Source organism: Cinclus cinclus, chromosome 3 (genome assembly GCF_963662255.1).
Source record: "Cinclus cinclus chromosome 3, bCinCin1.1, whole genome shotgun sequence".
NCBI classification, from domain to species: domain Eukaryota; kingdom Metazoa; phylum Chordata; class Aves; order Passeriformes; family Cinclidae; genus Cinclus; species Cinclus cinclus.
The window spans coordinates 115,967,506-115,993,085 of record NC_085048.1 but is presented as its reverse complement, the minus strand read 5'-3'; the positions used below and the strand labels follow the sequence as shown (position 1 = coordinate 115,993,085).

Here is a 25,580-nt window from a genome sequence, read left to right as displayed (position 1 = left end):
TTTGGGGATAAGATTGCTTTTGAAATGTATGCCATGATGGAAATTGTGCCCAGATGGCATTTGTGTCAGGAAGTTAACCTACATTGCTTTGTCCTCTTGCACAGCTCAGGTGTCAGGTGTTTGTATCAGCCTGTTGTCAGTGCAGGCATTTCAAGGTGACTTGAGGACTTTGTCCTCATGACTGAGAGATGAAGATTTGATCCTGAATGTAATTCTGTGGTCATGGAGGAGGTGTTAGGAGCACAGGCTCTGTCTGTAGTGCTACACAGGCATTTGGTTCAGGGTGCAAGTACTCACATGGTATTGCTGCAAAGGTGAAAATACATCCTACTCCTGCTCCAGCTGGGTTCCTGGTGCTGGAATTACAGATTCACACACATCAGACACAACTGGGCAGTGCCTCTTAATGTAAGACTATAAATGAGCAACCTTTCAGCATGTGGTATCAGATCTAACCTTGACATGCTGTAGCCAAGCATTTTTGAAGCCCAAAGAATGCACAATGGAACTCTGGAAGGTAAAGATTGACACAAGCTGTGAGAAACAAAAAAAACCCTGCAGGTGAGGTACGTGGGAGAAAATATACACCCACAGTCTGTAAGTCTCTCCAGTTTCAAGGAAGAGCAAAGTGAACAAAAATAGGTGAAGCACCATGCACATGTTTTGGATCCTGACAGGAATCAAGGGAGTAGTGTGTGATGAGAAGGGAAGTCATGTTTGCAGATAGTATTTGAGGAGTAAACAAAGTTTCTGAGCTATTCATGACTCTGTGAAAGTACAGCAAAAATAGTATTAGTAACAAATGGGTGATTCACGTGCAGAGATGCTCACCAAGAGGGAGTGAACAGGGGTGCAGAATACCCCCACATTTGTAAGAGAAGTTGCAGTGGTGAATGTAGAAAGAAGAGAGAAAATCCAACAGATGCAAAAAAAGAAAGCCAGGTCTTAAAGTGCAGAACACTTAATTCTGTAGAGAAGTAAATGGAAATTTGGGGAAAAAATAGAAGTGTAATACAAATATGAAGGTGAATTTGTAGAAGTATTGCTGTCTCTCTTGCCTCACAGGACAGGAGTACTAGGAATACTCCTTTCTGTTCAGCTTTGAAAACCCCAGGTAGATTTCTGATCTGCTTAAATAAAATAACTGATTACATTTTAGAAATCTGTTTAAATTAAGAGCTGGGAAAATGATTTTGTTGTCTAATGGAATGAAATCTGACAGTAAGTCAGATTTAGTCCTACTGCTTATTTTAAAAACTACCAATACCCTTAAACTGAATGGTGAAAAAGAAAAATGCTATGTGAGCAAAGACAAATGCTGGCCAGCATTAGCTTTATTTGCTCAAATGCAGTGTTTTAAAATCCCTTATACTGAAGGCACTCAACAGTTCAAATATCTCCAAATAATTCTAACTTCAATATATTAAAAAATGCATGCAGTCTTTACCTTTAGCTGCTTCTTGTTTGTGGTGTTTTGGTTTTTTTTGGTTGTTTGTTTTTTTCTTGTTTGTTTGTTTTGTTTTGTTTTGTTTTCGTTGTGGTTTTGGTTTGTTTTTTTTGTTTTGTTTGGTTTTTTTGGTTTTTTTATGTTATGCTAAAGAAGCCTGCTAAAAACTATTGCACAATACAGGGTTTTAAGTGAGTATAGTTTGGTATTAAGTATTTTATTTTTCACTTCTAGCCTCTTCTTGTGCCTCACAGAATTCATTCAACAAGTAGAAATGGGAGAGAAGAAAAGACACGCTCCGAAATAAACTGTAAGCATGTGTAATGTGACATGGTGATGTATTTAATCATTGATATTACTTCAGCCAGTATTTTGGGTATCTGACATACATAGAAACATTTTTAGTGCTGCACTGGGTAATAAAAGCTTGGACTGTTTTACTGAAGGATATAGGTTCTGTAAAATATTTATATACACCCTTTGTCAGCACTTCAGCAGAGTTCATTATTGCTTCATCTTTATTGAACACGACACAGCCTGAGCTTTTCTGAGAGCTGATTGACATAGTTTCATGTGTTACTCCAGCAAGAATATTCAGACAAATGCCAGATTCAGCTGGATAACATAAATGGCTAAGGATTATTTTTTTCTTCCTTAATTTAGTATCTTGGATTTGCTTTTGACTTGAAGCAATCACATAGAGGTCAGTAGGGGGAGGAGGTTGATCACTGGTCATTGAAAGCAGACTGCATCTCCCATGTTCTAGTAATTATATTGGTTGAATTAAATCAGAGCAATATTTAGAACTTTAGCTGTCTTTTCTTAAAGTAAAATCAAGAGTAGGAGTGTTCAAGAAGTCCTGCCCAAGAGTTATCCTGGGAAATGTAGTTAATTCATGCCAAACTTCATTGAGCACTCTTTAGTGCTAGTGAGTCTCTCAGAACAGATCCAATAGTGAATTCACACCATGGATAGTTTTTTCTATAAAGTACAGCTGTCTTTCACTTCTAAAGAGGACACTTCACTGCCCTATTTGTTCAGTGGTTTTCCTCTTCCTTCTAATGAGAAGGTGTGGCAAATGGTGATTGGGCTGCCTTTGTGACAAAATAGTACTTTCTGTGCCCAGTAGTTTCTAGCAGGCACAAGTTTGGTATGTCCAAGTGTCACCAGTTTCTGTCAGTGGGGTTATGATACACTCATTAAATTGAATGTTCCTTTTTTGTTAGCCTTTGGAGCTAAGTCTTGTCTAACTGCAGTCCAACTTCTTGTCTTCCTTTTCTCCTCTTTAGTTGGCCAAGTAAAGTTTGATCCACCCTTGAGGAAAGAGACAGAGCCACATCATGAATTTGTGAGTAACAAGCAGCATGGGGTATGCACTACATAATAATCCCTACAAATATCTATGGGGGAGGAGAAATCCAAGATGTGTAGCATGCTTCCTTGGTACTGCTAAACTTGTTAGTGATTTTACTGACAAGTTGTAATGTAGTGAGTTTTTTGTGCCATTACATTACTGTGTGTAGCAAGCCTCATTTGTGGTTTCTGCCAGGTGTGCTGTATGTGCTAAGCAACAGCCCTTTGTGTTGCAGGTTTTCTCTGTCCTTTATGTCCTTTATCCCTCACTACCTAGTATGTAATTCCCTTTATTTACACAGTTGTTTTTTTTGGTTTTTAGTTCTAGAATTCATGTGTGTACTCAGTTGTTTCTCCCCTTTGTTATTGTATTGACAATGAAAATAATAATAATATTGAGAGCTTGGGGGAGAGGTGTGATGCATTTTAAAATACTTTTGTCTGTGAATAATCCTTCTGTGGCCCTGCAACACAGCTGAGCCATGCTGAGTCTGGCAGCTATTTTCTGTCAAGGTGTATGGCCAGTGGTTTCTTCCTGTGGATCCATTGGTACAAGGGGTGTGAGAACTCAAGCTGTGAGGGAAAAGGTGTCTGTGCTGTCTCACAATTGCAGTAGCTTCCTCTCTTCTATGGAGACTGTTGCTTTCCACATTTGTGCACTTGGGCCTAGATAAAAAGACACTCCTTTGCTTCATGACAGCAGACTTGCGTGTTCTCTGTTTTTCTAAGGCAGGTGTGAAGGAGAAAAAGTTGGCTCAGTAAATAGGTGGGAGGGACACTGGCTTTGCTCTGAGTTGATTTTTGGAAGGGTGTGTACTTAGGAATTTACCTCTGTAGTCTACTAACCACACGTGAGTCGGATTTCTGACACAGACTTCCTTGTGGTGCTCTGTAGTTGTACTGAAATAGTCATTCCAAGTCCCTGTGGTAGTGGGTCAAGCAGACTCTGGGTGTATGAAGTTGTATTTCATCTGCTTCTCTTCAGAACTGGCTGGACAGGGAGCCTCAGTATCTGATGCCTGTTTGAGATGGAGGAGAACAATTTACCAAATCACATACAGGATTTAAGACAAGTATTTCAGATGTGTTACATAGACCTTGACATAACTGCATAAAGCATGGTTTAGGAGCCCTGGTTATGTAAGTTTTATTAAATGTGATAATGAAGGCAGTGCTTCCATCACAAACTCATCATTTAACTCAATTATGTTTGAACTGATTCCAAGTTATTTTGTCTTTGCTTCCCTGTTCATGGTCTAGATTGTAAAGAAAATGCAGTTGGAAGAATTGTATAGTTGTAATTACTGTACTTTTGCCCATTTAGAGTTTTATTTATACACACAGAGAATAGTAATTGTTAAAAGATGTTAGTGGAGAGGTTGAAGTTCTAAAAATACTTTTCCCATTTCTTTCTTTTCATCAGTCACTGACTATACAAACCATAGTGAGTAAATCCACGGGGCAGTGGTGCTTTTATTGCACCTTAGGAGCTTGAGTTACTAAACTGGAGAGAGATTTTCTAAGGGGTTTAAAGCACAGCTTTTGAGAGCAGTTCCCTGGCAGGTGTTCTTGGAAGGGAGGAATCAAGCCTTTTCCTACACTATGTTAGCAGTTAGGACCTTTGCACTTTGGAACCTCAGAAGTTCTTATTGCTTGGGTGAAGGGGCTTTTGAACCATCCAGATTAATTCTGCTGTTAAAAAAATATTTCAGTATTGTCTGTTCTGGTCAGATGTTGCATGTAAGAAACCTGTCGAAGGAGCTTGCCTCATCTCCCTGTCTATATGGAACACCTATCATTGGATCTCTCTGAAGAGGAAAATTATCTGCTCCATGCCTTATGTCAGGAAGAAGCATGCTGACCTGATATGTTCTTCCCAGATAAAACAGATCTGTGATTTCAGAAATAATGATCTTGGGTCCATAGACGAAATTAAAACCATATAGTTATAGATTAGCTGAAGAACCAATGGACAGTTTGAATTGGTGTGGCAAATTGCAAACAAATGACCTATTCAAAGAATGGATGCTTCAGCAAGGAACTTCAACACAAGCCAGTCTGTGGGAGAAGTTTGTAACAATCTACCCACTCAGGCAGAGAAAGTCTTGGAAATGGGACTGGGAGCAAGAGATGGCTGTCTCTTCCTCCAGCATTAACAGTGTGGATCTGTTTTCATTAAAGCAGTTCTGATGCTTTTTCTTCTGTCTCACCACGTGTGCTTAAGCTTACACTCAGTTACTTTTGTGTGTGAGTGCACAAAGCACTGGACCCCTGCAGCATGAGCAGTTATTGTCAGTGCTGCACTGGGATGTTGAACTGGGCTCTTGCTGGGACAGTTTGTCACACGTTACCACAGCTCAGCTGATCAACAATAATTCATCATTTTGGTGTTTGGTAACGTGACCGTTCCCTTAGCTGTGTTTTACCCCCATCCTGAGAACTGTCTTAATATGGTTTTGGCTTTCAACTAACAGTATCTTTTCTTTTTTAGCAAGAAAATTTACCTTTATGTGCACCTGGCTTTCAGTCACAATAGAAATAATTTCCTTTTCTTGATCTCTGTCTAATGAACAGCCTGACAGTAGCGATTTTTTGGACAATTCAGAAGACATATACTACACTGCAAGATCTAACCTGGTATTTTTTTGTCTTATGCCTTTCTTTGTCAGTTTTAGTTTTGTCCTTGTTTTTCATAGTTCATGTTTTGTCCTGTTGTTGTTGTGGTGTTTTTGTTGTTGTAAAAACCACTCAGTGTAACTATTAGCCTGTGTGTATATTTCTGTAGTGTAGAAAGAAATTCTTATTATGTGCAGCATTGACAGTATTTAACCTGTATTCATATCTACTTGAATTACTCTGACAGAAAGGGCTTAGTGTTTTGCATTCATTCTATTTTCCTTACTGTCATACTGTGCATGTTTAGTCTTACCCTCCTTAGTTTTTTGGAGGGTGATTGAAAATAGAAGAAATAATTTCTTTGTATTACAATATGGTAGGTTTTTTTAAAATTTTCCCATGCAAGACTGTAAAATTGTGTAAGTCTCTGAATTCTCCAGATGATAATTATGTTGCAGAATGGATATACATTTAATAGAAATAACAGAAAGTGGACTGATAACTGTTTTCAATGGCATTTGGGATAATGTAAAGTCTGATAAATTTTCCACATTTTCTGTTTCTGCACTGCAAAAAAATTTGGTTTGTTAGGATCACACTGTAGAAATTTCTCTAGAGAGTGAATTTTCTTATTTCTCTGCTCTGTGTAGTTAGATAAGTAATGTATTCAAGTCTTGGACAAACTGTTGAGAAAAAGGAAGAAACACTACTAAATGAAAAGCATTAATCTTCTGACTTTCTTGGATTTGTGAGATGTTTAAGTGCACTGAGAGGAAGATGGGAAAATGGGGTGTCTGAGGATGTCTAGGGTTTTGTGTGTTGCTTTTTGCTCTTAGGGTTTTGTGGGGGTTTTTTGTTGGTTTATGTCATCTGTTGGCCTGGTGTGACTTGAATCTGCCAAAAACATAATTAGTGAAAGCTTAGACTGACTTTGCCTTTCTTGGAAAGTAATTTCTGTATTGCTTCCTTACAAGAACCTTTTACAGATTTTTTTGAGATCAGTAACTTAGATTTCTCTACCTGGTGGCAACACCCCCATCCTGTGCAGTTCCTCTGGTTTGACAGTGTGGTTTAGGCTTTTCAGTTTGGTTTGCTTTTGGTTTCCTCTTTGCAATTTAAAACTTTGTTTTTTGGTTTGTTTTTTTTTTTGGCTACTTTCAGTGTTGTCACATACCTTGGTGGCCTGGTATCTGTGTGCCTAAGAGCAGAATGAGAACATGTCTCTTAACTGGACTGTGCTTTCCCATCCTCCTTCTACCCCGTGCTGTTCAATACATTCTTCAAAAATTGTGGCTGTTACAAAACTTACCAAGTACTGTCGTTGTCACAATCTTGAGATGTGTTTTTAAAAAAGTCACTCAACAGCTCTCTGTTTCACTGCTTTCCTCACAGCCTCCTGTGCTCATTTTGAATCCAAGTGGAGAATTCTGAGCTGGTGGTAATGCATCACCTATTTGTGAGATTCTTCAGTAAGATCTAGACCTTAGAGGAGATATTTACTAGTTGGTTCATTCTTCTGTAGGCTGCACTAATTAGAGATTCTCTCTCTGTCTCTCCTTCCCTCACTCCTGCTCTGACAATATTGGTTTCAGATATGTTCATTGAGAAGTGGTATGTGACTTTTTAAAATGTTATTTAGTGGAAATAATTAGACTTTTTCACAATCATGATGTATCACCAGTAGGGTTCTTTCCCTGCTGTTGTACTGGTTTTATAAAATACCTCATAAGTAACAACTCCTTTACAGAGCTAATATAATTTTTAAAATACCGTCATCGATTGAGGTGTATTTTGGACCACGTACAGCTGATGTTGAAAGCAAATTTGGGGAGTGAGTGGCAAGATTTTGCACAGATGGATCCATCATGTGGCAGTTTATGCACATAACCTTTCAAACTTTTGATGCCTGTGATGTGACTACCCTTAAAAATCATTCTTCTCTTTTTCTTCTTCCCCTCCTTCTGCCTGTGCTTTTCTGAGACACCTACCTAGATCTGCCAGAAGAATGGAGAAATTCTGTACAGGTCTTGTTTGCAGGGAAAATTTCATATCCAAACCCCAGAATCCCTTAATGAAAATTGCAGTCAGAAAGGATATGATAGTGCATCTCTTTCATCTTCTACAAATATACTCCTTTGATTCGTAGCTAAATTAATAACAGACTATTTTGCTCTAGATACAGACTCTTCTGTCTTTCAGGATAGATTTTTTTTTTCTGCAACTAGACAGGTTTCTCAGAAACTTTTTGGCTACTTCCTATCCTTTGAGATTTTTTTTTTCCACATGCTGCTTCCTCTCATTTAGAGTTCTTCATGTTGCTATTTTGTCTTCTTAGTCTTATGTGCACATTAGACTTTTCATAAGGTACATCTTTCCACTGTCTTTCTGTATGTTTTAGAAGCACTTGTTTGGATCCTGGCTCAAATAAGTTGTGGAGCTGAGCATTGAATCTGCAGTGAGCTCAGGAAATGGTCTCAATCAAAGTCACCTCTAAAAAGATGTGTTTTATTCTGGGACATTTTTCACATAAGCTATTGATCCTGAGTCACAAAAGCTTATTATTGTTCTGACTCAAAACAAAATGCCATGTTGAACCAAATTAAAATATTTAAGTTATCCTGGTCTACGATGAAATTCTGTGGCAGATTCCCATTTGTAGTGGGCTGAAAATTCTTGTTCATACATCGACAGCTGGGCTGCACACCTTGTTAAGTAAGAAATGCTGTCAAAGAATTCCTTAAAAACAGATGAAATGGGAAGGAATCCCTGGTGATCTCTAGCTTAGTTCTCCTTAAAGTAGTGGTCTGGGCTAATTTAATGTGGAGGATACAATACATAGTGAAAAGTGTGGAATTCTACTGTTAAAGTAACAGAGGAGTTGAACAAAACTTGGGCTTGATGTCTCAGGTTCCAACCTCTAAATATTTTCAGTTGTTACAAATGTAAAGTTCATTTAGGACTTCTTTAGCAAGGAATTCAGTTAGAGGCTTGCAGCTCCCCTGCTGTCTCCTCTGTTGTCTTTGTCAGGTGCATTTATACATTTGGTCCTATTTAAATAATCTGGTCATGGTTGGTTTTTGTTTTCTTTTGACTCATACAACGCTCTGGGTTTAATGATTTGTGAATGCTTTTTATAGCAGTTACTTTTAGGAATGTAATGTTTCTGCATAGCTATTCTGTGATTTTTAATTAGTTGTGGAAAAGCTAAAATACTGGTAGAAAAAGACTGAACTAAAGAGATTGACATAGGTAACAGAGCACCTTACAGAGGAGTATTTTTCTTTAAGTAATTTTTCTCCTCACTACAAATGCATACATACATATGGTTTTTCTTTACTGCAAGCCATGAAGATCCCTGTCCTACTTTAGCTAACATAGGTCTAAAAACATATTGCAGCTGTCAGTGTTGAATGTCAGAGAGTCTTCATGCCTTTTTCAGCTTTAGGTGGTGAAATGGAGCATGGTCCTTAGGATCAGAAGAACGTAAGTGGAAATGGGTGGGAAAGTACCAGTGGTTTTTGCTCTTTTGCTTTCCTCCCCTGTGTTTTGGCTGTTTGCTTGGAAAAAGTAATTAAGAAAATTAGATGCTCAGTTTTACTGCTAGGAGGTGAAGGGACATTCATAGACAAAATACATGAAGAACTGAAATACAAGGGCAGAGGGGAACAGTGGTTGTGTAGCAGTAATGCACAGTAAAACCTCACTCAGCCATCAGAGAAGAATTATATTTAACCAGTTTAAAAAAATGCATACATCTTGCTATTTCTGATGCATTAGGCTATCCAGAGAAATTCAAGAATGCACTTTCTATTGAAATAAAGGCATTAAAATATAGACTATGCCTTAGGTAGAGTTAGAATCTTTTAAATATTAACCTCCTCTTTGATGAAGCAGTGTGAATTGCTTTGTCATGTTACTGAGAAAGTATTTTTACTGAGAAAGTGTATGTGCCTTCTTACTTGATGTGTTAGTAGTCCAAAGGTGGTTTATATTAAATTGCAGGGTTGCTGTATACATTTTGTTTTTGAAGGCCTAAAACTGAAAAGTAGATTTCCAGGACAGCCTAGCCCTATACAACAAATTAGGATGGTAAGGCTGTTTAAGATACAGCAGCAGTTAACTTTGAATGAAACTCTGCAGAAATTAAATAGCAGGTTTTTAAAATTTAAGCTGCAGAAGGTATTGTAGATTTGATCATTCCTTGGGAATTTTTTTCATGGCCTGGCCTTTCCATCAGATGTTTGGAGGAAATCTCTATACAGTTTTTAATACTCTTTTTTAGCCATTGATTACTTTGCACATGTGATTTATCTAAGGGCATGATGTGGCTTTCTCCTTGGCACCTTCCTTTAATGTTAACTGAGCTGTTGAGAAGAACTGGTAATTATTGCCTGGATTACCATTTTTCCAAAGCAATCCCTGCCAGCAAAGAGCACTCTGGTCTTGTACATGGATGAGTTGTTTTAGGAAAGAGCTGTTGGTAACCTGGAGTTGCATCTTTGATTCAGTGCCAATATCACAGATCTCTTCTCATTGCTACTGGCTGTAGATCTTGAGATTCTGTTGGGAGTATATCTGTCCAGTCACTCAAGATTTATTGTGTCAATTTTGCCTGATCTAAAGAGAATTTCAATTAACTAACCAGTGTTGTATGTATGTTAAATGAAAATATTAATGTAGATCCATAAAGTTGATGGGTAACTTAGCATAATTTAGGAATGAATGCTCATGTGTTCTTCCCAGTAGAAATTCATAACTCGTAAGATGTCATTCCTTTATGTGTGGCTTTTAAAAAATCTGTTTCTATTGAGTGTTATGGTGCAGTGCAGCAGCTCACTGGAGGCTTTGCTGGATACATGCAGTATTCACCAATGTTTCTCTATCAAATCTGTAGCTGGAAGAGGTTTAGTTAATATCAAATTATAAATTCTGTGTTTGAAGTAGAATGTAGAAGAAAAATGTGTTTCATTTTTTTAAAACCTCTTCAACTCTCAGTATTTATCAGGAGGTCAAAAGGAGAAATTTTCCTTATAGTGGAGTACGTGACCTTACATTTGGAGTGAAAACCAGCTATATTTAAAGGGATTAAGAAGAGTATGTATGTCCAATTAAAATCATAGTCTAATGTGTGCTACACAGCAGTAAACTTGAATCAAAACAAAGGTTTTGCCCTTTAAAACATTTAAATATAAGTATTTCTGGCAGATATCATCTTTGATAAGGAAAATTCTAGTAATTCTGAAAAAGGTCTGGTGGCAGAGGAGGGCTCCTTTTGTTTTAGGTGGGTTTATTTATTTTCTCTCAGTAATTTCCTTGTCATTGCTGTACAGTGTATCTATAGCCATACATTCCACAATGTAAATTGAAATGGACAGACATTTTGGGTCTGCCCAACATTTTGCAACATTGGAGGCTTGTGTCTTCAGGGTGAAAATCTCAGATTTCATTACATTGTTCTGGAGTTATTTTTTCAACATTTTCTCAGACTTTGTTCTGGCATCCTCTTACTGAGACACACTCAAACTGTTTAACCTACTTCCTTGTGAGTCTGATAACATCTTATGTTTCCAGTCTTGTGATTCTCTGTTCTAGAGCCTGAATCCTCAAAATATCTGTGCTTGCAGGTGGAAGTTTCTGAGATTGCATAGAAGTAATAGAAGTACCTGGAGCAAAGATAGTTGAATGTGTTTCTTGCTGGTGTATTGTAGGACATCCACTGGTGGTGAGGTGTCAGATTCATGGAAGTGGATGGAGTTTGATGGTTTTGGGGGTCTTATTTAATTCTAGAAGATGTATAATAAAGTTGATACAGAGATTGAAAAGTCAGTCTCTTCATTGTTCAGGAAATGCCAGCATCAGGCTTGCATTTGCAATTTTTTTTCAGCCTATATATACCCTGATCTGTACGTTCTTTTACGTCAAGTAATTATCAGTTACGCAGTTTTTTTTCCACAATATTTCACTTATTTTGGGAAAATATGTAAAGTCACCTAAGCAACCCAATGCTGCTGACAGCTGTGGTAGACACACCCATGTGCAAACTACTACTTAGCTTGACAGGGCAGACTAAAGGGTGCAGTGAACAACCTGAAACTCCTTGGCAAGCAAAAAAAAAAAAAAAAAAAACAACAGTATTTACAGCTTTGTATTAATGTGATTGCCCTTCAGCCTGGAACTGAGGGCTGCCAGTGCTTTCTACTTCCTCAGCTTGGAACACTGGCAAATCTGCTGTGAGCCTTTTCCTCTGAGTTTTAAAAATGCTCTTTTGAAAGATCAGCCCCATCTAATCAGATTTCTTCCTCTTAAAGCTTGAGTATCTGGGTCTCTTGCTGAAAGGTGGCATGCTTTTTGATATGGGTTGCAGCTGAAAGGGGCCTGTTCAACAGAAGATGTTGGAAGCCCTTAAAAATATTCCCTGAGGAGGCAGAGTGTAGCTCCCATTTATCACTAATTTCAGTGATCAATAATTTGTTTCTCCTGGTGAATGCATTCACTGTTTTGGAAGTAAATTTATGCTCAGATCTCTCCTGTTGTGATCCCCCTGAAGAAATAAAATAGACTGTAATTATAGCAGTATTCTCCCAGCAGATGCAGTGGAGTCCCTTGTATTCCATTAATGCATGAAATATTTCTGCCATTATGGTGTTTATTTAAAAGTAGTGTTGAAGGCCTATTGCCACACCTTTTTCTGTGTAGCCTGCACTCCATGATTGCTGGAGTGTTTGACTTTGTGAATTCTGTTTTGTTGTTGTTGTTTTTTTTCCAAAGAAAAGGTCTTCCTAACATATGCACATGTTGGTATAACCACAGCAGTAAAAAAACTTACTGTCCTCTCTGCTTATTTTTGAAATGTTACCATGTGCCAAAGGGTTTCAGGCTCCTTTGCCAGAGCTAATCCTCTTCTGAAATGACTATTAAATGTGCCAATGAGAGGTAGCTGAGCTCTCTATGGGATCTGGTAGATTGCAAAGTCCTGAATTTATTTATCTTTTTTCTTTTTTTTTTTTCTCTTATCACTGTATTATTTTTGTTGTAGTTCTGTTTCGTTTTCTGCAGCTGACTTTATCTGAGCAGAGGATCTCTTATGTTCAAGGAAGGGGCTAAGGTCAGAGGTAGAAAGAATTTGAGATGGAGCAAACTGCCAGAGAGGAGATTTTTAGGTGCAGTGGGCCTGAGAGTGGTGTTAGGGGCAGGAATGCCAGAGGATTCAGCTGGTTTGGTGTCTCAGGAGGGGATAACAGCAGCATGGCACAGGGTGTGAGTTGGATGCTCACCTATTCATCTTAAAAGATTCATTCTCTTATTTTTCAGGATCTACAGCTAGAATATGGTCATGGCCCTCAGTGTGGCTACTTTTTGGGTGGAAATAAGTGAGTAAGCATTTTCTGTCTTTATTCATTCTTTATTTAAATATACTTTAGCTGAAAATGGTGTAGTAAAATACGTCAAACTCCTTTTCTGTCAGTTAAAATTCCAATATCACTTACTTGTTTCTAAAACAATAATAACTAATGTTACAGAATCACAGCTCTTTTCAGTATTTGAGGCTGTATTAACCATAATGTCTTAGTGGTGGTGTAAGCTTCCTTTTGAGAGCTCTTATCTTGGTCTACTTGTTTACGAAATATTCTGCATGATAGGTTCCCACAGAGCACAATTTTATCCTATTTGGGAACTGCCCGTGCTGCTCTTTGACATTACTTTATGCCCTTCTTTATCTTGTAGGTCACTAGGAACATGCAGTTATAAATGCTTTAAAAAATAAAATTTACCTTTCTTAGCACGCCCTTTAACTTCATGCTCATACCTTTAATCATCTTGATATGTTAATCATATGAAATAATTTTCCATGCAATTTTCCCTTTTTACTCAATTACTCAATTACATTTATGCATGCCAGAATTAGGATGCCTAACTTTGATTTGCTAAATTAAATCATACTAAAAATGCAGAAAACCTAATCATAGACCATGATATTTTTGCACAGTCTTTAAGTGGGAAAATAATCAGTACTTGATGTATTTTGCAATCTTCTTCTTCCTTAGTCCTGTGATTCCTCTCTGTGTTTTCAGACAAAAACACAAATACGAAGTTCAGAATGTTACAAAAATTAACCAGGGAATAATTGCAGTAGTTTCATAGTTGTCACTCTGTTTATTTTTAGTATTACAATTTTCTTACGGATTTCTTTTCAACTGGATTCAGTTAACACAGTCCTTGTTTTACAGTAAGAGGAAAAAGGACTATTGCACTTAAGAGCCATACGTTAATTAACACACCTGAAAGGGTGTTGTGTAAACAATAGATTTAAAAAATTTGCAGCAGTGTTGATTTTTATGTGGATGCTGGATGAATATTCTGAAAGCCAGCTGAAATAACATGCTTTGGATTATTTACTGATAGGTGCTCTTGTTCTGGCTTTTGATAATTGTGCTTTTGTACCACAATTAAATTATGTTCTTGTTCTTATTTAATGCTGAAGGAGTCTCTTAAAATCAGTTGAAGAAGAACTACATCAGCGGTAATTCTATTTCTTTTTTCCTCTGGTGTGTTTCAAAATTTGTGTGTTGATTTTATTTTTTTTTTTCTGTCTGTCACAACTGGTTCCTGTTTGTCCCTTTGCTTGCTGAGAGCCTGTGAGACAGGCATAGTTCTCTAGATTGAAGCTGTCCTTTAAAGAACAATAATGATTTTTAAAAAAGACAGTAAAATTCTGTAAAAGAGGTATATTTTGAGCTCAGAATCTTTCACAACAGCTGAGGTAATTTTAATACAATTATTTCAACCACTGTACCTCGTTCATTTTTTTAGGGGACATGTGGCACATTTAGAAGATGATGATGATGCAGATGATGATTCTAAACAGTAAGTCCTTCTTGTAAAAAGTAATAAAATCAGATTCCTGAATAGATAAGTATTTGGGAAAAAAAAGGTCGAATCACATTCTGTAACAACACACAATTCTTTTTGCTATAGCATTTTTAAAGATAGGTGTTTTAATGTTGTTGCTGGATTACATCACCATAAATCATCTTATTCTGCTGATTGCTATAAATTGGGGGGAGGGGAGAATCTTGTTCCTTGATTGATACAATTTTCTTTTTATTTTCTGCTATGGGACAAATTGGCATTGTTAGGTTGAGCCAGTAATTTGTCCAACTACAGTCCTAGTGCCTTCTTTAGAGCTGATAACTATATATTAAAATAAAACTAATGAAAAGTAGTTTATATATATGCATTACAGGCTTCTCTAGATATTTGAGTTTGTTCTGTGTGTGTTCTCAGCTAGGAGGATGCTTGTAAGGGTGCTGTGTTTTTGGAATAGAGCTGACTTCCCTTACTCAAAGCAATCAAGGTTGTATGGCTGCAAAGGACTGTGGCAACTTGGTGATGTTCCTATTAAATCCCACTGGTATAAGTATTGTTGGGCTCTCTTTGATTCCTAGATGAGAGCTGAAACAATTTACAAAGCAAAACCAGTACAGGTGGATTTACATTCCTAAAGAAATGTTTTGTAAAGTCCGAAAAGAACAATGCCATTGAGACACAATTTTTGTTTGCTTTCTGTTAATGGATAATTTAGAAAGCTGTTGCTTCTTACAAGAAACCTTTAAAGCATGTGTTATCTGTTGCTGGCATCTCTCACTTGCAGAGAAGCAAACTATAATCTCTTTGCTGAGTCACTTTACTGTTTTTGTGAGCACCTCATCTTGGTTCCTCTGTCCATATGGACCTCTGGATGGCTTTTTGTGTACAGCTCTGTGTCTGTTAAATTCTGTTTCTTGTTTCTCCCCCTCCCACACCTTTTTACTCTTTGCAACCTGTATCATCAACTTCAGTCATGTTCCAGGGTTTGGAACCTCTTGATCCCTGCTGTCTTGAAGTGCTGGCGCTGATTTCCTTCTCCAGTGCTTTGAGATCCTTGTTTCTTGCACAGGCTCCATCAGAACTTTCAGACAGTATTGACTTCAGCTGCTTATGTCACTGTTGTGTTTCTGTAGATTTTCTTTTTTTAGGTTAGGCAAGAAAGAGCCTGAGAGAACTTCTGGAGAAGTTCTAATGCATCTGACCCTGGGGACCAGATTGTGTTGCAGAATTGTCTTGGTGTTTTTTGTTTCTTCTGATATTTCATCCTAAGTGCTTTTGCCCTACAGAGAGGGCCTGACAGTGTGTAAAAAAGCTTGAATCCCTCAACCTTGGGTCAGATAGATTCTGCATCTGTGCCTTTCTCTTGGTATCTGCTGGAGCACAAAGATCTGCTGCAATTATTAGTTCATCTCCTTGTTCTTGAATATCTTTCTGTAGAACCCACTGAAGATTCAAGGCTTTGGTTTGGTTTATATTCTTTGAGGTGAAGCTGCGGTTGGGAAGCACATGTGACACCAATCACTTCTCCCTTCAGATCCAGAACAAAACCAGTGAATCCAGTGTACCCCCTCCAGCCCAAACTGGTGCCACTGCATGAAATTGGGTTATTATAGCAGCACAGAATCCGTGTTTCAGAGAACAATATAAAGATATTGCTCTTCATTTAATAATTTTGATTGTTTTGGTATTTCTGTTTCTCTCATGTGCAGCAGGGCTGCTGATGCTTGAATTTCCTGGTTATGGGAACTGGGAAAGCAGAAATGACTGGGGCACTGCCCTGCATGAATAGCAGTGACAAACTGCACCTAAACCCTCTTGTTGAAGCAAGGGCACATGTTTCTTTGTACACACATCTGTCACATGCATGCCACATTGTTGCCTTCTTGCTTTCTTTGGCTGCCCTGTAACTCTGGTTGTCTGAAATACAGGAGGAATACAAAAGGAAATGGAATTGGAGCTTGAACCCTCATGACTGAGGACTAAAGCTCAGCCCCATGTTACTAAGAGAAGATAATTTCTACCACCAAAGCAGCTGAAGTGCATGACACAGGGAAACAAGTTCTCAGAATTTCCTTCCAGCTTCTCTGAAATGCAGGCAACACATAAGATGCCAGGAGAAGAAACTCCTGAAAGGAATGAAGCCAGGCAGACAAGTTGTTGACCTGTAAAGAAACAGGCTGATGCTTTACTACTTTGAACATAATTCAGAAACAAGGAAAAGGCTGTGGAAGAATGTCACGTTTTCACAACTGTATTCCTAGTTTTAGTGGAAATAACTTTTAAGTTCCTAAAGGATTAGGAAACAGAAGAGTGGAAGAGGTTTTAAAAATATGCAGAATTTCAAAATTTAGTGTTTTATTTTTAAATGCAGCATAATTTTAAAACCACAGAACCAGGAGAGAAGAAATGCTCCTGATGCTTAAACTATGTTGTTTTCTGATTATATCTTGTACTGTTGGACCAAGCTATTCTAGCATGAAAAAGTTGTCTTTGCCAAGATTTCTGTGAAAAAAGAGACTCTTCAAGCAAAAAACAACCAACCAACCTAAACAGGAGGGTAGCTGTAGGGTTTTAGTTTTATGGCTAAGGCTGTTCTAAGTCATCAGTGTAAGTTTTCCAAGGCATGGTCTTGATTAGTTTTCTTGTGACTCCCCTTCAGCTCACTGATACCCTAAACTTTTTCCTCTCAACAGAGAAAATGTCAAGCATCTTCTGTTTCTCCCTGCTTCATTCTGCACAATTTGTGCATTTTCAACAAATCAATTCATAACACTCTCTCCTCTCCTCTCGGGGAACTTGTGATCCTTGTTTTCATACAGTATTTGAGGTATAATAAAATGTTTGAAAATATTTGTGATGCAGTTACTTGGATATAATAGTGCTGTTGACAAGTTAATGGTCTTTATTTGTATGGCACTTCTAAAACCCTGTTTCTTTATGAAGACTGCAATTTGAGTTTTCTCTTGTTTTGTTTTGTTTTTTTCTCTTTATAGTGCTACTATGAAACCTAAAGTGCCACCTCCTTTACCACCAAAGGTAAGTGAGGGGGTTTGGTTGCTCAGGAGAAAAATGCACTTAAATTAAATAAATATTTAAATTACTGTATTGATGGCTCTTCACTTGTGAAAATTGCAGGGTCCACATGCTGCATGTGGGGCTTTTTCCTCATTGATAAGTGGCATGGATGCTTTGAATCTTTTTTCATTATGTTTTGATTATTACTATGTCTCTTTCAGCCTAAATCCATATTTATCCCCCATGAAACTTACTCTTCTGAAAATGAAAATCAAGGGACAATCAAGAGATGCCCAACATCAGAGAGTCCAGCAAAATCTGCATCTCATGTTCCACCCAGACCACCACCTCCTCGGTTACCTCCACAGAAATCTAATCCTTTAGGTAATAAGAGTGACCCTGAGGAGTATACAAGTATTTCTTAAATAATATGATGTGATTTCTATATTCCTAGCTATGCACACATTAAAAGATAATGAGGTACATTTCTTCAATGGTGGAGTAACAATAAGTGCACGAAAGCCAAAATTCATGAAGAAAGCATACTTTTAACTCTGAAGAGGGTCACATGTACCTTCTAGCAAAGTCACTAACACAATTCCTGCTGATGCCACTGGTGGCAAAGTTGCTTTCCTAAGAAAAAGGTTTATAATCTAGAGTATCAGGATTGGTAAAAAAGTTTATTTGTAGGTTTTAGGTTCAGTGTGTCGGCTGTTGTCCTTTTTTATGTCAAGAGCTGAGTTCTGCTTTCAAGGTTTGCTTTTGTATGTAATGAACTGCATTGAGGAGTGCAGGAGGTAATTGTGGTTGTTTTCTGTCTGTTCAGACTGTTCATGTTGTTATGCTTTTGCTAGTCTGATGCCTTGAGAGTTGTCTTGGACTGGCTTCTCTTAAGCAAGCTCAGTGTCTTCCTCTTAACTGTTACTTTGGTAGCTTTTCCTTGCTTCATACTTAGTACTGCAGTTGATTTGTTCAAGATTTGACTCTTAGCAAGGCTGTGTTTCTAGGGAATCAATAACAGAAGTGTAGCAATTGTCAAGTATTTCTTTAGGTATGGTCTACACATTTTCCCTTGTGACTGTGACTGCATCCTTTTCTGTGCTCCTGTTGGAGTTGTTAGATTAGAGTTACTGTATTGGAGTTGTTACATTAATTACTACAAGTCACACACTGAGATTGGATGTATGCATGTGTAAAAACATGCATGCTTCAGAAATAAATTAGGGTGTTTTATACTATGTTGTATATAGTGTATGTTCTGACTTAACTGAAAGTTCTGACTTAACTGAAAGTTCTGGCCCACTTAAAAGAGTTTGTAGACTAGATTACTCTTTAAGGTGGAGGAACACATTTTTAAAATATTAATCTTTCTAGGTAATGGAGTCACTTCTGTGCAGTTAAATGGTGAAAGAGAAGAACTGCCATATCAACAGCCTGAAGCTAGAGACACTGTATTTTCAAGGAAAGAAAAGAAAGAAATACTGGTAGGTATTTAAAGCTTCTGGTTGTCTTCTGACTGTTCCACATGTGGAAGGAAAAGGAGCAGGCGTGCTTTTTAATATGGAAATTATGCTAGATGGCATCTTGTTTACTTTGAATCAAAGCACAGTTTTCCTTGATTGTCTAGTTGTGATACAGCCTTAGGCTGAAGTGTTTAATTTTCTTTAAAAACAAACATAATCACAAATATATACAATTCACTTGCTGTTTCACACATCTAGGAAACATAATGAGAGCTCTGTCAGGTGGTGTACTGAGCAATGACTGTGTTAGCAAATGGGGAAATGAGGGAATGGAATATGCTGTAATTAGAATAGATTAAATGTAACATGAGACAGCCCTCTCTGAGGGCTCCTTCCAAGTGTGAGGCTGGAAATGTAATTTTTTTTGTGACAAGTGGAGAGGAAATAGACTAGAAACATGGTGATGAGTCTTTGTTTTGTTTTAAGGAAATGCAAGTAATACTGCAGTGCTTTGGAAAGTAGGATAAACTGGACAGCTTTGAACTTGTAATTTGAAATTTTGTGTTTGCAGTTTGCCTGTAAAATCTGTTTGTTCAGGAGCTTGTTTATGCTAGGAGAAATTGATACTAACACAGGAAAGTGCATATAGCACTGAGTGCTAACATTTAGTGCTCTAATATTGAACAATTGTTACCAAATTGCTTCAACTCTCCAGTACTGGAAATGGCTTTCTTACAGGCACCATCATAGTGTAAAAATGTCACACAAGACTGTGCAAACATTCAATGAGGAGGTATTAGGGAATCATAGGAGAGATTTTAATGAAATATACTGTGCCAAGTGTTCGTGGTTGTGCTGGGTGTGGGGAGGGAATATACATGTTTAAGCACAGTGTGTGTTTGTGTGTGTGTGTGTAAACATACTTCTAAATTTTATTTTCTAGAAACCAATTAGTAACGGCCTTCCTCCCACACCTAAAGTACATGTGAGTATTGCTGAGTCATACAAATGCATGTTGGGAGCAGGGTGAAAGGGCATATTTTTTGATTGTTTGTAGTATTTGTTATTTTACATAAAAAACCTGTTATGACATAGCAGTGCTAAGCCAATGGTATGACTCTTAACCTTTCGTTACTACTTGAAGTAAAAATGATTCTTTTGGGAAGGTCACATTTTAATTTTTTGTATGTAAATATTTTAATATTTTTCCTTCCACAGATGGGTGCTTGCTTTTCAAAGGTTTTCAATGGCTGTCCATTAAAAATTCATTGTGCTACATCTTGGATAAATCCAGATACAAGAGGTAGTGTATATGAGTATTTTACCCATTTTGTCCTACCCTTGAATTTCAAGAGTGCTTAGATGAGTAGGACTATTTCTTCTAAAAACAGACATATATTCATATAAGCAGGAGTCATTCTTTAATTCTACCACTGCTGTCTAAAGATGGATGAAGTTTTTTGCTTTGATTGAAAAGAATAAATTACACACGGAAGTTAAAGACTCTTCTCACCATTTTAGTCCAAAAGAAGACAATCCTAATTTATTTGTAAAAATTCTGACTTTTGGAGGGCTTTTACCTTAGATTTCTTTATCACTGACTTGATATTTTTTTCCTTGAGATCTTTTTGGCCCTTCAGGATTCTGCAGCTGTTTATTTTTGCATGAATCTTAGTGCTTTATATTTAGCCTGATAAAAGAGATCTTTGGCAATATTGTACTGACTTTACTTGCCATTAGACCTTTTAATTAAAAGCTATATGGACATAATATTGAGCTGGTCAGCAAGAAAATAATTTGCATTTTTTTAGAAAGTGGAATTAGGGAAGGGTAAATCCTTAGCAGCTGACATCACCTCATAGCAGATGTCTGCCTTGTTTGCATGCCTACGTACAATCCAGGAATTTAATTATATTCAAGAGGTGAGGCAACCACAGACTACTGAGAAAAATGTTCCAGTCAATACTGCTGTAGAAGTACTCTCAAGGAAGGCAATGAACATTTCAATAATATATGGAAATGTCTGAGTAGGATATGCTGAAACTGTTCTCGTGTTTTCCTGCTTGTGGCTGAATCGCTTTTTTTTTAAAATTTCAATTATTACTCAAAAAAAAAAAAAAAAGCCCTTGAGCTTTCCTCATGATTTAAAACAGTCCCATTCATAACTTAAAGCTCCCTTGTCAGGATTAATTTTCTGTGCTTTCAAACACTGTAACTTTTATAGTTTGATTTGTTTGTTTCCATGTGTGTAAATGTTTTTTGTTTTTTTTGAAGGTATACATACCTTCCTGAAATCAAGATTTCTACCTGTTTTTGTTTGTGTTTGCAGATCAGTACTTGATATTTGGAGCAGAAGAAGGTATTTACACACTGAACCTCAATGAACTTCATGAAACATCAATGGAACAGGTATATTTCTGGTTTTAAAATAATGCATCATTTTCTTTAACCACTCAGATTAATATTGTATAATCCTTGTAAAAATACTTTTTGTTATATTTCGGTCCCGACTGCACTAAGAATTGCCTTAGGTATTTGCTATTGAGCATACTTTTCAGTCATGTTTGTGTTTTGTAGGCTGAACTATGTTTATATAGGAGATCTTCATCTGTCTGTATTTTGAACTTCATCATAGTGCATTCTTCTGCAGTTTAATGATTAGGTAAATAGTATGGAATTTCCCTGATGCATTTTGGATGAAAATTTATATTTTCCTTAACTGCATTACAATACAGAATTTTTGCAACCAACATTGTGTTTCAGCTACAGGGAAGCAAGGAGATCCTTTATTCACAGGAGTCCATTCTTGTAGTTGTAAGAACAGCTTTGCTGATGAGACTCAGCTTACTGAATTGCACTTAAAGCTCTGTCTTTGCAAAGTATTACAAAAAGTGATTTATTTAAAGGGATGCTCAGGAGGGGGAAGATGCAAGTTGCAGGTCTTTCTTTATTCTTCAGCTCTTTTGTTACTCTGTAAGAGAGTTATTTTCTTTCCTGCATTCTCCCTGTGGTAGGGAGATGTGCACCTGCCATCAAGATGGAGGAATTTGCAAGGACAGCCTTCACACTGTAAGCTGAAGGCACTGGTGTTTGTTCATCCTCCAGGGTCCAGACATTGTAGAGATGTCTGTTTTGTTGAGAGGGAGGCCCAGCTAGCTTGAACTGAGCTCAGTGTAACCCATAATCATACTGCTGCTTGAATTACCTGGTTTAAACTCAGCTCAGGGACCAGTCTGCTGCTGCACTGCAGTTGTAACAGCAACCCTGAGAAATATCACTAATGCAGTAATTATTGTAGGCCAAGGAAAGGTTTGGTTTTGGTTTGTTTTTTAACTGGCGAGGGAGGAGGAGCTGTAATGAACATCATGTAGTGTGTGAGCTTTCAGGGAAATGTTTTAATAAGCACTTGCAGACAAGAAGAAATGCTTGCTAACACAGCCAGTCATATGTGGAACAAGAGCAATGAGTGACTGGTCAATTAACCTGCTAATTTGAAGAATTGCTGTTCTTTAATCCTCAGGTCCAAAGTTACTTAGTCAAAATATGCTCGTGTGCCTACAGAAGGTCAATCAACCTTGCATGTTAAATTTTGCTCCAAGCAGTTTGGTCAATTATTTCCATAGGAATAGAAGTGCACCCTCTGTGCTAACCATTTATTGCATCATTTATAACAGTCAGTAGGGCTTTAGTGGCATTTCCAAGTTTTGTGTTTTATGTCATTGTTTACTCTCACTCTGACACAACTCATCTTAAAAGCAGAAGTAATGTCCTTGGTTATTTTTCTCTGTATATCGCTTCACCAGTGGACAAAGGAGACAAAATGCACATTTCCCAGAGTTAGAGTAGCTTCAAGGTTAATATTTTTGTCTTTTTTTTTTTTCTTGTAGAGTTGTGTTTTGTTTTCTTTTATGTTTGTTTGTGTGTTTGGTTGGTTTTTTTAAAGAGCAAAGAGCATTCCTTCTGAATGGTCTGTCTAGCCCAGTAGTGTCTTTCTGAAGCAACAGTGGGAAATGTCAGTGAACTCAGTCACTGTGTGTTCTCCTTAGACTCCTCTACAGTCATAGAATCAGGGATGTTGGAGGGTTGCTGCCCATTTTTTTGTCCAGTTTTGGACCTGTTGAACACGAGTATGTCTAATCCCTTGTTTGGGTTGGTACTTTCTACCTCCATGGCATCTTGTGCCAATAGGTTCCAGAAGCTTGATGGGGGGGGGGGGGGGGGGGGGGAAGGGGGGGAAGTAGTTAAGTAGTTGCAGAGTTGCAGTTTGTTTGGGATTTTTTAAGGGATGTCTTGTTGCTTTCACCCCCATCTTTTTAGGAATTGCAGGATTTGACAAAAAACAGCTCTGCCTTGAACATTTGTTGCACTTTTTCATCGCTTAGCTGAAATGTGTAATCATGAGAAGGTGAAGGTGAAAAATCCCTTCAAGTGCCAGTTTTAATTGTTTGAAGGGATTTGGAGTGTCACAGGCTTTAGAATGGCTGTGGTTTGTCAACCATGCTTGGTTTACTGAAGTTTGTTGTTGAGCTTTTCTTCTCTGAAGGAGAAAATTCAGTGGCTTTTGAATTTTTTGGAAAAGGGTTGATTGATCTTTATAATGTCATCATATGGAATGTAATGTACCTGAAGACATGAGTATAAAATATGCTAATTGTCTAAATGTTATTTAATATATTGAATATAGTGTGAGTGCCTAAGATTTACTCTGAATTAACTCTGGAATCCAGGTAAACATTACTCGGCTTAAACTTACTTCTGCTAAAAGAAAGTCACTATTACTTTTGTCCTGTCATCTAAGCAGATACTAATTGATAATTGTTTTGTGTATATCAAATGAAATGCTACTTCTTTTTTTTTCCTTCCATTTATCAGCTATTTCCTCGAAGATGTACCTGGTTATATGTCATGAACAATTGTTTATTATCAATATCTGGTAAGTTACTGTGCTATCTCTGAGTGGTAGCACTGGTAAACAATTGGTTTCGTATTTGAAGTGTGGTTTGTTTTCTAATTGCCAGGTAAAGCTTCTCAGCTTTATTCCCATAATCTACCAGGACTCTTTGATTATGCAAGGCAAATGCAAAAGTTACCTGTTGCTATTCCAGCACATAAACTCCCTGACCGAATACTTCCCAGGTAAATACACCTCATCAGATATATCAGATTATCTTAACTCTGGGAGTTCAGGATATGCTTTTGAAGCTCTGGGAACACCAGGTAGTGGGGGGCTCTACTCACAGATTGCAGTGAATACTTTGTGTGCCTCAATCAGAGGGTTGAGCCCTGCATTTACACGGCTCAGGATGTGAATTGCTCTTGGTAGAGAAGTGGATTTTGGTACACCTTACCTTCTGGTTGTGAAACCTCCTGCTTCTGGGCATAGCTCTTTTCAGGTATAGTCTAGTGTGGTAAATCCTGTTTGTACTTGATGCTAAACAAAATCTATGGCCATGGCCCTCCTGGATGCTGCAAAACTTAACCCTGTTCTGGCCAGAACCAGGACAGTGTCAACCGAGCCTCAGTAGTAACCTGTTCAAATCCCAGCAGAAGAAGGCACTAACAATAATCTAGTTGGCAGAAAAATCTTTGATTCTTAACCTGTAGAGTGGGAAACTGGTTCTTCTAATAGAATAGGATTGCTGTTGGGAAACTGTGTTATAGAAAATTTGATTCTCTCCTACCTTTGGTTCTATTAAAACCCTATTAACGTGTAATTCTTGGGTTCAGGAAAGGCTTCTTGTTCAGTTACCTGCAAGCATAATGGTGCAACACTTGTCTGAAAATTTTATTCTTCCTAGAGGGTTAATTCTAAATAATTAAGAAATAATGTGTGCTTTGAATTGTTATCTTCTGTGTTCCTGCACCATTATTATGCTCTTCTCTTCCAAATTTGTCTTTGGTGCATGACTTGGGCTTGAGGACTGAATCAGCAGTGAGCTAATAACCATAATTACCATAAGGATCATGCTAGAAAAACCATACTAAATTCTGCCTGGAATGGTACCTCACCTAAGTTGCAGAGGACTCAGAAAATTTCTTGTCCAGTCATGTAACTTGCCAAGAAAAATGCAGCACAACCTGAATGTGAGTGCCAAGCCAGCCATTCAAAAGCAGGGGAGATTAATTTAGATAATCTGTTTTCTTGTTTTACCTCTGGTTGTAGGGTGTCAGGGTAGTCACATTTAGCCAGGAGAAGACAGACATTTGAAATGTGTAGGAGAACATAATTATTTTTTTTCCTACCAGACCATAAAATGTATTCTTAAACAAGTTTCTGGATACTATGGTGATGAGTGCTACATGCAAAATGGTAAAACCAAAGGTTTTGGTAGAGGAAAGACAAAGCAAAATCGAATTTGAAGTAATTTGTGAGGTTTGTATATTCATTTGCAAAATGTTCTAACCTCAGTTTATGATACTTGATAGGCAGACATTCAGTAGCAGGAAATATGGCTGTGATAAGTCTCCTTTCCAGTTTCTCTCCCTGGGGTGTCTTTGAGCAGTTCCTTTCAAACCTTCCATCACTTGTTCCAGCAAAAATTTGTGCCCAGTACTCAATTTTCATGCTCTTCAGTCCTTTTGCATTACCAGTCACTTCTGGAGAGTAAAATGCTCCGCAATTGTTTTCCTAATTCATAGCTTTGAGTGCACCATCTGTCTACTATCTATTTATTCCCATCTTTTCTAGAGCATCAAATTAGTTATTTTTATTGTCCAGAGTACTGTGGCTGGTTTCACTAGTGCCTGTTGTCTTCTAATCTCTGTGGAAATTCTGAGTCTTGTTACCAGCAAATAGCATTTTGGCTTGTCTGATACAT

General features: G+C 37.6%; 1 protein-coding gene across 4 annotated transcripts in view; it reads left to right on the top strand.

Annotated features, from left to right (window-relative positions):
* MAP4K3 (mitogen-activated protein kinase kinase kinase kinase 3) overlaps positions 1–25,580 on the top strand; it is a 65,498-nt gene that overhangs the window by 26,578 nt on the left and 13,340 nt on the right. The window contains exons 13-26 of one of the 4 annotated variants that reach the window (XM_062490708.1): positions 1,682–1,757; positions 2,737–2,795; positions 5,375–5,437; positions 12,728–12,786; positions 13,899–13,937; positions 14,228–14,281; positions 17,278–17,320; positions 17,521–17,683; positions 18,674–18,783; positions 19,706–19,747; positions 19,981–20,065; positions 21,092–21,171; positions 23,635–23,695; positions 23,787–23,898. In XM_062490708.1, the coding sequence (XP_062346692.1) occupies positions 1,682–1,757; positions 2,737–2,795; positions 5,375–5,437; positions 12,728–12,786; positions 13,899–13,937; positions 14,228–14,281; positions 17,278–17,320; positions 17,521–17,683; positions 18,674–18,783; positions 19,706–19,747; positions 19,981–20,065; positions 21,092–21,171; positions 23,635–23,695; positions 23,787–23,898 (1,046 nt within the window). Of the gene's footprint in view, positions 1–1,681; positions 1,758–2,736; positions 2,796–5,374; positions 5,438–12,727; positions 12,787–13,898; positions 13,938–14,227; positions 14,282–17,277; positions 17,321–17,520; positions 17,684–18,673; positions 18,784–19,705; positions 19,748–19,980; positions 20,066–21,091; positions 21,172–23,634; positions 23,696–23,780; positions 23,899–25,580 lie in introns of all 4 variants that reach the window. The other 3 variants (XM_062490707.1, XM_062490710.1, XM_062490709.1) reach the window with 3 other exon arrangements.